Source organism: Salvelinus namaycush, chromosome 29 (assembly GCF_016432855.1).
Source record: "Salvelinus namaycush isolate Seneca chromosome 29, SaNama_1.0, whole genome shotgun sequence".
Classification (NCBI taxonomy): domain Eukaryota; kingdom Metazoa; phylum Chordata; class Actinopteri; order Salmoniformes; family Salmonidae; genus Salvelinus; species Salvelinus namaycush.
This window is the reverse complement of record NC_052335.1, coordinates 17,257,362-17,271,571: the sequence shown is the minus strand read 5'-3', so window position 1 is coordinate 17,271,571 and position 14,210 is coordinate 17,257,362. Positions and strand designations below refer to the sequence as shown.

The 14,210-nt window shown below is 44.1% G+C and overlaps 1 protein-coding gene across 1 annotated transcript; it reads left to right on the top strand.

The window, feature by feature from the left end:
* The first annotated feature begins 3,315 nt into the window (after positions 1-3,315).
* On the top strand, positions 3,316-11,902 carry LOC120024329 (sodium-dependent multivitamin transporter-like). The gene is made up of 15 exons (XM_038968549.1): positions 3,316-4,032; positions 4,768-5,237; positions 5,624-5,689; positions 5,813-5,864; positions 6,047-6,114; positions 6,230-6,384; positions 6,521-6,661; positions 6,775-6,904; positions 9,785-9,873; positions 10,058-10,170; positions 10,438-10,505; positions 10,703-10,789; positions 10,976-11,163; positions 11,344-11,569; positions 11,697-11,902. The coding sequence occupies exons 2-15, from the start codon at positions 4,890-4,892 to the stop codon at positions 11,862-11,864; spliced, it is 1,899 nt and encodes a 632-aa protein (XP_038824477.1). The 5' UTR covers positions 3,316-4,032; positions 4,768-4,889; the 3' UTR covers positions 11,865-11,902.
* The last annotated feature ends 2,308 nt before the right edge of the window (positions 11,903-14,210 follow it).

Here is a 14,210-nt window from a genome sequence, read left to right as displayed (position 1 = left end):
CCGCTATCATCCAGAAGGCGAGGTCAGTACAGGTGCATCAAAGCAGGGACCGAGAGACTGAAAAACAGCTTCTATCTCAAGGCCATCAGACTGTTAAACAGCCACCACTAACATCGAGTGGCTGCTGCCAACATACTGACTCAACTCCAGCTCACTTTAATAATGGAAATTGATCAAAAATGTATCACTAGCCACTTTAAACAATGCCACTTAATATAATGTATATGTATATACTGTACTCTATCATCTACTGCATCTTGCCATCTTTATGTAATACATGTATCACTAGCCACTTTAAACTATGTACTTTTATGTTTACATACCCTACATTACTCATCTCATATGTATATACTGTACTCAATACCATCTACTGCATCTTGCCTATGCCGTTCTGTACCATCACTCATTCATATATCTCTATGTACATATTCTTTATCCCTTTACACTTGTGTGTGTATAAGGTAGTTGTGGAATTGTTAGGTTAGATTACTCGTTGGTTATTACTGCATTGTCGGAACTAGAAGCACAAGCATTTCGCTACACTCGCATTAACATCTGCTAACCATGTGTATGTGACAAATAAAATATGATTTGATATGCGAAGGAGATGTCGCGCTGCATGAGGCAAATGGTTTTCTGATCCACACCCCTACCCAAAAAAAACAACCGATGCATATCTGCATTCCCAGTCATGTGAAATCCATGGATTAGGGCCCAATGAAATGTATTTAAGTTGATTGATTTCCTTATATGAACTGTAACTCTGTAAAATCTTAAATTGTTGCATGTTGCGTTTTTATATTTTTGCCCAGTATATTATCAACACATATTTAGTTCTGGAGAAATGATTTGCTATGTGTAAGTTTAAGAAACATTGCCCTGTGCTTTGAAATTTCATTACCAAAGCCCCACAAGATCATTTCAAATTTCTCTTCCTCATGAGGAAGGAGGATAATGAAAGTTTACAGAAGTAACAACTGAAGGTAGACCTACCAATTAGTTTGTATTTTACTGATATCTATTTGGTTTCTGAATTATTAAGTGATTAACTGAAATTACTGAAATTGAATTGTCTATAATGGGAATTCAATAGTAGTCACAAACCACAGTTGGGTCACGCTTCAGTTCTCCCACTGGCATGCTGCATAATGTTAATCAACTGTTTTCTTTCTCATTCTGTCGTCTGGTGGTCAAAGCAAGTGCGAAAACAGCATGGACAACCCCTCCCTCTCGCTCTTTGCCTCCTCTCTCACTCCAGTTGTCACCTCTCCCGGCTCTTGCTGCCACCTACCCACGAGTCCCCTCTTTCCCATTTACTGTGACCATAGAAATGTATAGAGATCGCAACGTTGTATCTGTCCCATTATGGTGTCTAAGTGCACAGGCAACGCTGTTGAGGCCGTCTCCATTTTGAAGTAGTCAATCTTCTTTTTCTGCTACATCTATCAGTTGGTACACAAACTGAATGGGTTTATACTGCCACCTGGAGTGTTTGAACAGGTATTATTAAGCCAAGATTGTCTATTTACTGCCTGCCACCTGCAGTTATGGAATCGCTTATCTCCTGATGACCTGGATGGAATTTTGTGACCTGTCCTTAACCCATAGGAAGTCTCATCCAGTTGACTACTTCAAAATGGTGAAAGACCTCAATGGTGCTGCCCATGCTAAAACAGGCTTTTGGGCACTAAAGGCCTCTATATATCTCTGACTGTGACCAGCATCCTTACCCACTGAGCACGAACCGACACACACCAGACGTCCATGGATGTTGAAATTTGGTCGGTCTGCCCTTGCTGTGAGATTTCAACATCCACAGATGTCGTTTTTTGGTACAATCCAGACTTGTTTTAATTTCAGCGTTCACAGACAGATTTTTGGTCCTGACCGGCCTTGAATTTGCCCAAACATAGAAGTGGATGATTGGTTCAGATTTGGTCCAGTAGAGTACAGTAAAATAACAGTTCAGTAAAGTGCTGTACTGTAAAATAGTGTAGGAGAGTTTAGTACGGTAGAGCACACTAGAGTGGAGTACAGTATAATGTGCTATACTGAGCTCTACTGTACTTTGATGTCCAAACTCGCAAAACATAGATGTCGTCTGTTATTGGTTCAGATTTGGTCCGGACCAACCAAACATGGTCTTGTTTGGGGGTGGAGCTAATTAAAATAATAGCCAGTGTAAATAATTCCCAAATATGCTGTTCGGTTCTAATTCTGAGTAAAAAACTCAACCAAGTTTATTATTCTGAGAGGATCAATACAGCTGCATTAGTCTCCTCCTACACATCTGTACAAACGTTGTCTTTACTGCTAGGCAGGACACTGATACCGACCATAAACTTTTATTTCTCCCTTAACGTGACCTGAGCTCGACCCCCCCCCCCCCCCCCCCCCTCATCACTAATCAATGGCTCTCTCCCCTTATCAATGCCTGCCATGTGATCGCTTCCCTGCACTAAATATTTCAATAGGATACCTGATATAATGTAAACGTTATACATTACCCTCTCTCCCTCAGTGACATGAATAAGTATATTTCATATTCTCAGAACCCAACAATGCAAAAGAGGATAATGCATAATTGTACCTTTTTTGTGTACCTATTCAGGCTCTAACGCTATGAAGAGAATGATATTCATATCCAGAATGATGCATTTCTGTATAGTACAGATCCAAATCTAAATCCACTTCATTTACTGTAGCTCAATAACCAACAGATTTTTTTCAAAGTCAAGGTGTCATGTCATTGCTGACACCCCATTCTTTCATCTTTGAATTTTAATTTGGAGTAGATATTTGGAAAACGTGATAAAAGGGAGATTTTACCGAAATTCTGTTACCAAACTTTGCATCTACACAGTTTTTCCAGTAAATCTGTTTTTGTAAAATGTTCAGTGTAAATTGTTAAAAGTAGTCCTTGTGCGTAGTTGTAAGGTTTGTTAAATTGAATTGTGTAATCTATTGTATGGTCATATAGAATAACTTTGGTATGTTTTAGATTTTTATATTGGTCATAGCTGAAACCAAAGCTGAAGAATGCAGCAGCAAATGGCCATTATTTTTGGATAGAGGTTACAGTTTACTCCTCACCTGTCATTGTATTGTATCATTGACAGTGAAGTTGTTGCAAGACACTTGGCTACTCATACACAAGTGTCATATACCCAACCCATAAACATGCAGTAGGCATGTGTGTAATCTAACCCTGAAACGGCATGCACTGATCGTAGTGTTGGAAACGTGAGAGGATTTATTTGTCAGTCATTCTGTATCGTCCTACTTTGAAGTGTAACCTGGAGTGAATGAGTTGAAGTCGGGTAGTTCATTGCTTGCACACAGCCAGAGTTTTAAACCTCTGCACCCCTGGAATTAAGGTATTTGTTTATATAGTTGCACAATGTAAGGTCTAAAGTTTGCATGCCATGGCACCTCCATGACCCCTCACGTGCACTAGCTCACTCTCTCAGACACTCACACATTCGCGTAAACACATGACCGCTGGCTTTGAGGACTAATCGAAATGGAGCGCTGTGTCTCACAAAGCTGCTCTGCAGGAAGCTGCCAGTTACCAAGGCATGACAGTTCAGATCAGCTGCAGTTGGTGTGTTGTCAAAACAAAAGAGAGATGGATAGTATTACATGTTTTAAATGGTAGAGGAGTGAAAGTGATGAAGAGTGCAGTGGGGAGTTCAGATGTGTTTTGACACTTAATAGTACAAATATTGCAAGTAATTGGAGACTGTAAATGATAGTTTGCTTAGCGGCAGTACAAATTATGAAGTATAGGATGATGTTTGTTTTTATGATGTGCACTTATACTTTTAAAACAAGAACCTAGTTGTATTAGATTTAAATTATTTATTTGGTAAGTGTTATTAAAAACGTTTTGTATTATTTTTGAATGTCTTCCCTTTGCCTTCCACGGTGGTTTAAGATGGGTGCCTATTAGGAAGACACTCCCACTGCTTGACTATTTAAGTCCTAGGTTCCCTGGACCACCATTCACCAGCCAGCCCAACCACTGGCACGGTAAGACCTGCTTGACACTTATTGATTCTCTCTGTCTTTGTCTGTCTGTCTCTCTCTCTTCAAGGCCTCTTCTTTTGCAATCAATGTTCTCCCAGCCCTGCTGATTTCAAGGGTCACCGGTATCACAATAGGACGGTGTCCTTGCATCAGTTAGGTGACGTAAACTGCATACTGTAGGTGTGCCCCACTTTAGTGACTGTCTGCTCGCTGAGGGTGTGAGACAGGCTGTGAAGACCTCGGACACTCCTGGTAAATTCACTGCCAGCCATGTTGTGAGGTGAATTTATCGTCATCTGATTAACCTCTAACTATCTGGCTGTTGTGATGTTTAGGCGTGAGGTTAGGTCAGTCTGCCCTGGCTCACACTCACTGTGGTATATGTCAATAGACCAACGTCCAGGAGCCTTGAACTAATGCCAATTCGATTAGCACTATTATCAGGACCGGCAGACATGCCTACTGTGTGTGGAGTTATGTTGTGGTTTCAATGTTTAATTAACTTCTAGCATTGCGCTTACTGAGACCTCTCAATGCTCTGAAATGGTAGAATAACCAAATAGAAAATGATTAGGTGTGAATGAAATTTTAAGCAATTTGGTTCTAGTGGTGTAAAATGTTTCCATCTAAGCACCTATTGTGTTCATTACATGTATCTAGCTCCTCATGCTTGAAGAGAAACTAAGGGAGCCAGTGATGAAGATAACTAACTAGTCTCTCCCCTCTCTCTCACTACAGCATTTTATCCATCCCCTTCAGTGTCTAATTAGACATCGTCTTGATCCACCTGGGCTGCGCCACCTACGGCTACCGTCCCCCCCAACCCCGCCTCCGTTCTGAGCCTCTCACCCACTGACATCATGGGAGACGTAGTACAGATGCACTTCACCACGCCGGACTATGTGATCTTCGCCCTGCTGCTGGTGGCGTCCACGTGCATCGGCCTGTTCTACGCCCTGTCCGGCGGGCGCCAGCGCACCACACAGGAGTTCCTATTGGCCGACCGTTCTATGAGCTGCCTGCCCGTGTCGCTGTCACTGCTCGCCACCTTCCAGTCAGCCGTGGCCATCCTGGGAGCGCCCTCTGAGATCTACACCTATGGAACGCAGTACTGGTTCCTGGGAGTCTCCTACTTCCTCGGTCTGCTTATCCCCGCCCACGTCTTCATACCTGTCTTCTACAGGCTCCGCCTCACCAGCGCTTATGAGGTGAGCTATAAGCCATTACCTTACCTAGAGGGAGAACAGTGTCTGTGGATTATGAGGAGGAGTTTGTGCACCTGAGTATCTCTGTGCGTCTGTCTTGCTAGAACCCTGGTAAGGAAGTCTAGTTGAATGCAAGAAAATTACGTTCTCAGCATGTCTGTTAATTTTGAAACGATAGGTAAGTGTAAACCAGAGTCCGTCTCTCCATTGAGCATCATTGTACAGCAGATGAGTGTCGCTAACAAAAGGAATGTGCACCAAGTCTTCACTTGTATTGTCCTGAGAATAGACACATTCACAGATGACTCTTGCTTTATGATCTATGATGGGCTTTAACATCCCTTTCCTTCTCCTCTCTCTAACCTTTTCTGTCTTTTCTTCCTCTATAGTATTTGGAGCTGCGCTTCAATAAGACGGTGCGCATTATGGGGACCGTGACCTTTATCTTTCAGATGGTGTGTGTCCTTTACACTGGTGTAGTTATGTCTGTGTATATGCTTGTGTAATGTGTGTGTATTTGAATCAACCCCCTATGTTACTGCTTCCCTCTGAATGTTGAAAATGTTTTGTCTCCGCAGGTGATCTATATGGGGGTGGTCCTCTATGCCCCAGCACTCGCACTCAATGCAGGTAAAGGGATCTGTCACGTATTTACTACGTCATACTTTATCAAGTGGTAGAATAATAGTTGTACTGATTACATTCAGTGAGGGCTTTAGTACCTTTTCTGGCTTTATAGACGGTCAATGACCGGTGTGCTGTCATTGTGACATCTGTTGGTGATGTGTGCTGTTGATACTGTCCACCTGCAGTGACTGGATTTGACCTCTGGGGGGCAGTGCTGGCCATGGGACTGGTGTGCACCCTGTACACAACACTGGTGAGTGTCTCTTTTCATCAGTGAGTTTTCAATTCAGTCATCTATCTCTCTACAACTCTGAAGGCAATTATGATATATGTCTGGATTTACAGTATGTATCTCTTGTGTTGGTCAGGGAGGGCTAAAGGCAGTCATCTGGACAGATGTGTTCCAGACCATTGTGATGTTTGCTGGCCAGCTGGCGGTCATCATAGTGGGGGCCCACCAGGCAGGGGGCATGGGAGAAGTTTGGCGGAAGGCCATGAACGGCAGCCGCATCGCTAGCCTGGAGTGAGTCTTCTCTAGTTCACTTAAAGAGACTTTACGGTCCCTGGACCAGTTATGGACGATATTGGAACTGGTCAATGGCTCTGTGTGTAGGAAAAGTGTTGTAACCCTCCTCTCCTTTGACCTGCGCTCTGTGCAGCCTGAACCCTGACCCGACGGAGAGGCACACGTTCTGGACGCTGGGGGTGGGCGGGGTGTTCCTCATGCTGGCGCTGTACGGGGTCAACCAGGCCCAGGTTCAGAGGTACCTCAGCTCCCGCACTGAGAGGGAGGCGGTCATGTAAGCATCAACACTAACACCTGGTTGAACTGGATTCACATTAAAGAGCATGTAAAAAATTAACAATTGCTTAGGTGTGTAATGTTAATATATGTTGTGGTGTGTGTCTCCAGGTCGTGCTACGTGGTGTTTCCCTGCCAGCAGGTGGTGTTGTGTCTAGGTTGTCTGATGGGCCTGGTGATGTTTGCTCGCTATGGTGAGGAAAGCCCGCTTGATAAGGGCTACGTCAAAACCAATGACCAGGCAAGTAGGACTACTTCCTCCACAACAACTTTAGGATTTACTACCTTCACAACAACCTTAGGACTAGCTACCTCCATAACCGCCTTAGGACTAGCTACCTCCATAACTGCCTTAAAACTAGCTACCTCCATAACTGCCTTAAAACTAGCTACCTCCATAACTGCCTTAGGACTAGCTACCTCCATAACCGCCTTAGGACTAGCTACCTCCATAACAACCTTAGGACTAGCTACCTCCATAACAACCTTAGGACTAGCTACCTCCATAACAACCTTAGGATTAGCTACCTCCATAAATCAAATCAAATGTATTTATATAGCCCTTCTTACATCAGCTGATATCTCAAAGTGCTGTACAGAAACCCAGCCTAAAACCCCAAACAGCAAGCAATGCAGGTGTAGAAGCACAGTGGCTAGGAAAAACTCCCTAGAAAGGCCAAAACCTAGGAAGAAACCTAGAGAGGAACCAGGCTATGAGGGGTGGCCAGTCCTCTTCTTGCTGTGCCGGGTGGAGATTATAACAGAACATGGCCAAGATGTTTAAATGATCAGCATGGTCAAATAATAATAATAATAATAGTAGTAGAGGTTGTCGAGGTTGCAACAAGTCAGAACCTCAGGAGTAAATGTCAGTTGGCTTTTCATAGCCGATCATTGAGAGTATCTCTACCGCTCCTGCTGTCTCTAGAGAGTTGAAAAGAGCAGGTCTGGGACAGGTAGCACGTCCGGTGAACAGGTCAGGGTTCCATAGCCGCAGGCAGAACAGTTGAAACTGGAGTAGCAGCACGGCCAGGTGAACTGGGGACAGCAAGGAGTCATCATGCCAGGTAGTCCTGAGGCATGGTCCTAGGGCTCAGGTCCTCCGAGAGAGAGAGAGAATTAGAGAGAGCATACTTAAATTCACACATGACACCGGATAAGACAGGAGAAGTACTCCAGATATAACAGACTGACCCTAGCCCCCCGACACACAAACTACTGCAGCATAAATACTGGAGGCTGAGACAGGAGGGGTCAGGAGACACTGTGGCACCATCCGATGATACCCCCGGACAGGGCCAAACAGGCAGGATATTACCCCACCCACTTTGCCAAAGCACAGCCCCCACACCACTAGAGGGATATCTTCAACCACCAACTTACCATCCTGAGACAAGGCCGAGTATAGCCCACAAAGATCTCCGCCACGGCACAACCCAAGGGGGGGCGCCGGCACAACCCAAACAGGAAGATCACGTCAGCGACTCAACCCACTTAAGTGACGCATCCCTCCTAGAGACGGCATGGAAGAGCACCAGTAAGCCAGTGACTCAGCCCCTGTAATAGGGTTAGAGGCAGAGAATCCCAGTGGAGAGAGGGGAACCGGCCAGGCAGAGACGGCAAGGGCGGTTCGTTGCTCCAGAGCCTTTCCATTCACCTTCACACTCCTGGGCCAGACTACATTCAATCATATGACCCACTGAAGAGATGAGTCTTCAGTAAAGACTTAAAGGTTGAGACCGAGTCTGCGTCTCTCACATGGGTAGGCAGACCATTCCATAAAAATGGAGCTCTATAGGAGAAAGCCCTGCCTCCAGCTGACAATTAGGAGGCCTGCGTCTTGTGACCGTAGCGTACGTGTAGGTATGTACGGCAAGTTTAGGACTAGCTGCCTCCATAACAAGCTTAGGACTAGTTGCCCCCATAACAACCTGAGGATTTACTAACTCCATAACAACACACTTAGTGGACCCTCATATATTTAGTCATTTCCTGCACTCATTTGAGATCATTTCCACACTGCCACATAGGGCTACACGATATAGGCAAACAATCTTTATTTTTAACCAACTGTTGCAATTGCGATTTCACTTGCGATTTAGAGCAAAACACTTGGGTGAACTGTTGGAATCATGGAAATATGATGATTATTCTAATTGTAATGTTAGAATATAATAGGGGGCTCTTTGAACACAGTCTAGTTTGACAACGAATGAAAATGCCAGGGAGGAGTTAGTGTGACAGGGTAGGAATTTAAAGTGTTGATAAGTGTTTCCTAGGGGACCCTATAATCTTTGGCGACATTTTAATGTCTTCTCTTAGCTACTTTATGTAGCTAACATATTCTTGCTTTGCGTATTCCTTTGATTTAGAAGATACTGTTGCACAAACAACATGCTGATTTAAGTCTAAACCAGGCTGTATCGCTAATTACGTTTGCTCTGACTCCGTACGTTTATTAGCTAGTTAGCAATTAGCAGCTAACAATTATCGCCTAACAAGATTTAGTAACAGCTTGCTATAAAAAGACAAGCTAGCTATTTGCAGATGCAAGAAACACAAAATAATAGTGTAATTATAGAAAGCTAATGGATTTATAATAAGAAGCTAAGTGCAAACAGCATTGTTGTCATGAACCCTGTTGCATGTGCTGCATTGACCATACAGACTGAATGCAAGTGTCTCTTTTGAGGAACAACAAATTAGTTCCTTGAGTGACAGGGGGCAGGGCTAGGACTGTGGAAAGCGGCATGGGGAGAGCGTAGAGCGATGACTCAAGGAGCGACGTGAACTATACAAATGGATGTTCCACATGGCGTATTACATTTCACAAACCAAACTTTCAAATACCGTTACAGAAGGTCAAGTAAAAACACAAACCAGTCCGTGCATCAATACCGGTATATCGTAAAATAGGGTATACCGCCAAGCCCTACCTCACTGCACTGGCATCCTGATGTGACTGGCTATGTTAATGTCTCTCTTCAGATCATTGCCAATCAAAGGCTTGATGTTTGAGTTGAGGCCATTGTTTGGTTAAGCTCTCCCATAACTGTAATTTGTGAGGCTTCATTTTGGCGCTGTTGATCCAGTCTAAGTGGCAGTTTCTTCCTGTCTGCAGATGGTGCTGTACTTTGTGATGGATGTGTTCAGGGACCTGCCAGGCCTCCCAGGGCTGTTTGTAGCCTGCCTGTTCAGCGGAGCTCTCAGGTACTTTACTTAACTGCCTCTGGCTCTCATGTTCGGTCTGTAGTACTAGTCAGACCTGTTTCTATGCTACATTAATGTCATAGTGTTGTGGTACACCACTTGAGGTTGTAATATGAATGCACTACACCATGCAATTTAGCCACAGGACATTACTCACTCAGCTTCCCTCCCTCTTGCGTTGCAGTACCATCTCATCAGCGTTTAACTCCCTAGCGACGGTAACCATGGAGGACCTGATCAAGCCCTACTGCCCGGCCATGACGGAGGCCAAAGCCACGCTGCTCTCAAAGGGCCTGGGTGAGCTGCTGTTCCCTGAGTGGCCACACAGTGGCAGTGTTTCTAAACAGTGGCAGCAGTCTTCATGATTGACAGTAATGATGATTTTAGAGCTTTTTGTTATTAAGTAACGTTGCTGGAGTGTAGAGCCCACAAATCAATTTTGACTTCACCGTCCAAATACTGTGGAGTGTGTTTTTTATTTTTTTGTAACTTGTGGAGCACATTGAATCAGGACTGTACTGCTATGGTCCTGAACTGTGTTTCTCTTCCCCTCTGTTTTCCCAGCGTTGGCCTACGGTCTGGTATGTCTGACCATGGCCTACGTCGCCTCTCTCATGGGCTCAGTGCTGCAGGTGAGGGACTCACACATTTCCCCTGCTGACTTTTGCTTTAGTTAATGGGTACTCCTATACCCCACTGAATTACATTTAGCAACGTTGCACTCATACATCCCCCCCCCCTTACACCTACTACTATCATTCAGTGGCTTCATAGGAGTTATTCAAGAATTATAAACCTCTTTTTCATTCACTTCCTCACTCTCCTCCAGGCAGCATTCAGTATCTTTGGGATGGTGGGTGGTCCTCTCCTCGGCCTCTTCTGTCTTGGAATGTTCTTCCCTTGGGCTAACTCCACTGTAAGTCAAAATGCAGCCTTGTTAACACGGGGGTCAAGTTGGCTAGCATTGAGGGATATTAAATCAGAGGACAGTTTTTTTTGTTTTGTTTTTACTGCACAATAAAATATATAAAGTTTCATATCTGTGGTGAATTGGAGATATCTGTCTGATTTGATCGAGCTGTTCCCGTCTCTCTGTCCACAGGGTGCAATAGTAGGGTTGGTGGCAGGCCTGGCTATGGCGTTCTGGATTGGCATTGGTAATTTTGTGTCTCGTATGGCCGTGCCCACCCCTCTGCTCCCCATCATCAACGCCACCACTATGCCCCTCCGCGGCAACATGACTACTGCTGTCATGACAACCCTGATTACTTCAATCACCGCTAAACCAAAGTACATTCATTTTTTTTCTCCTCGTTAAAATGATGGCATTTGAACCATTACAGCACTATCAAACATAAAGTGCTTGATTTGTATCCCATTCTATCCCACCAAATATTGTAAATGTTTTAAGGATGACTGCATAAGAATGATGATATGAATCTGACCAAGTATCTGTTTTCCTCTCTCCAGGCCTACAGGTGTGCAGGCCCTGTACAATCTGTCCTATTTGTGGTACAGTGCTCATAACTCTACCACTGTGGTGATAGTGGGACTGATAGTCAGCCTGTTGACTGGTCCTATGAAGGAGAAAGACCTGACCCCAGGGACTGTGTACCCTGTCCTGGGCAACCTGCTCTTCTTCCTGCCTGAACGCTACAGGGAGAAGCTGTGCTGTGTCACTCCACTGTCACACAAGGTAGCCCTCAGATCTATCCAGTGAATTATTTTGTTAGCCACACTCTGTTTTTAATATAATTGTAACAATGTTTACTTTGATTACTTAATTACCATGTTTTTTGTATGTGTGTGGGAATGTTGTGCAGCCCAATGCTATCAACACGCAGCCGTACCAGATGGCTCAGGAGAGCAACGGCGTTGCCCAACACAAAGAGGAGGAGAAAACAGAGGAGAAGGATAAGAAGGACGAGGAGAGGGTCTCCCCTCAGCCTTCCTGCCGACTGGCTCACACAGTGCAGGAGACGGCCTTGTAACAGACCCCCCACCCCCCCCTGCACACATGCCCCACCACTTCCACAACCCCCCCCCCCCCCCCCCCCCCCCCCCCCCCTCAGCTATCTCAACTCTTGGGGAGAGGACCCACGTGGGGCCGGAGAGGCAGCGGAGATCCAGTGTGCCTGGACATGACCATCAAGAACCACAGGGTCAATGTGGAGAAACAGGGAGATTCACCCCAGACCCTTACTCCCTGGAAAAAACTGATACACCACAAATATATGGTGGTTTTTAAGAGTGCCAGAGTCCTCTGCTATTATGAAGAATAGTGCACTTACACACGATTTGTGGCTGGGGGGGTCCAGTTGTATCTTCAAATCATTGATACATCATTTAACGATGGCACTGGTCACAGTTTCCCTAAACTGAAGTAACTGGAAATCACTACTTATGAGCCTGGAGTTTTGAGAAGAGCCAAAATGTCTGAATTGAGGTGGATTCCTGGATGGAGAAATACTAGCACAACACAAGTGGCAATCATGCTCCGTGCTGAGGAGAAGTCTCATTGTTGTCCAGTTAGTAGATCTAAGAGCCTGGACTGAACAAAAGGGCTGTGATTGTCATTCTGTTATTTTGTTAAATTTATGATTGAAATATTGTGGACATACACACGCACTAAGTTGTTCAAATGACTGTGAAAATGGACCTAAGTATTTTGTTTCTCAGAGAATCGGGTAGAGAGCAGGTAGCCTAGTGATTAAGAGCATTAGGCCAGTAACCGAAAGGTCTCTGGTTTTTATCCCCGAGCCGATTAGGTAAAAAATCGTTCTGTGTCCTTGAGTTAGGCACTTAACCCTACTTGCTCTTGTAAGTCGCTTGGGATAAGACTGTCCGCTAAATGACTAAAATGTCAAATAAGCAGGCGGAGAAGAGGTACTTTAGATTTAACTGTCATTGCATATTATTTTTATAGAAAAGATTAAGCCGGTACGTCAGATGAACTATAAGAATTTTCAAAACCGAGTGGCTGCGGTCCGAGTTCTCTTGAACGCTTTTCCCAACAGCTAAAGGTTTGAAGCTGCGCATGTGTGTGATTTTCTACTTTACGCACAGTCTGTATTACTCCTTCGGCTGCCCACGGTGCCCAGAGAACAGGCTACTCTAGTGAATTGGTGCTTGTTTAATAAAGTTAGATCAAAGCTGAATCAATGTCTGCAAGACCACATAATGATAGTATTCTACATAACAGAACCAAATATAATGGCATAGTGTAACATTATAATGCTGTAAGACAAACAACCTCATTCAAGTGGCCGAAGCTCAACAACATGCTCCACTAGGCAAAATATGTGCTTGATTGAAACCAAACACAAGCATGCTACAGCTTGTTAGCACCATCTACTAAATAATTAGCTCACTACATCGTTCAAAACAACACTGTAGAGATCTAAATGCATAACCCTATTAAACTGAGATCAAATGGTTAGCATGCAGATGCTGCATTTACGTTTACCAATAAAACTTCCACAATTACCATTAATGATTGACTGTGAGAAATGTGACGGGAGGTTGACCACAATGTGCGTAAGGTAGATTGTGATCTTACAGACATTGATTCCACTTTGATCCAACTTTATTAAACCAGCACCATTCACCAGTGTAGCCTGTTCTCTGGGCAGCTGAACGAGTAGAGTATAGACTGTGTGAAGTACAGAATCCCACACATGCGCAGAATCTTCAATCCTTTAGCTATCGGAAAGAGGGTTCCAGAGAACTTGGCCTTTATAAAAAAACTAATCCTTTATGTCCCTGTAGAAGGTTCCCAAAGCTCCGTATGTCTGTTTGCTTTACATGGCCTTATTTGGCTTGCTATAGTAAATTAATAAAGAGGTAGATATCCTTAAACACTCTTAACATGCCATACAGTTATATTTTCAAGATGGAGCTCAAGACATCACCTCATTTGCCATTAACTGGGATCACATTTTCAGGTCATTGAGTCGGCACTACTGCTTTGAGAACCAGGTAACCTGCTGGTTAGCTAGTGACATTAATGCATGTAGAATACCTTATCCTCGCAGTCCATTCACACTGTAGATCCCATAGTTACTTAAGGTGCCTCATTAGTAGGCAGTGTGTGAATGTAGTTTAATTTTGATTACTGATCAGTGTGTAATTAGGATTGTGATACAGTATACTTATACTGCATAGTACATGTATAATTATTCTCCATATGTGTCTTCGATGTTTGTTAGCTTTACATGTATGACCTGTGTCTCGTCCACCCCACTGCTCTAACAGAGCATATTTACAGTGAAGGGAACATCTCTGGTTCAAACTGGAAAACTGCAGCCATTTTGATGGCTCAACAGAGTTCAGTACTC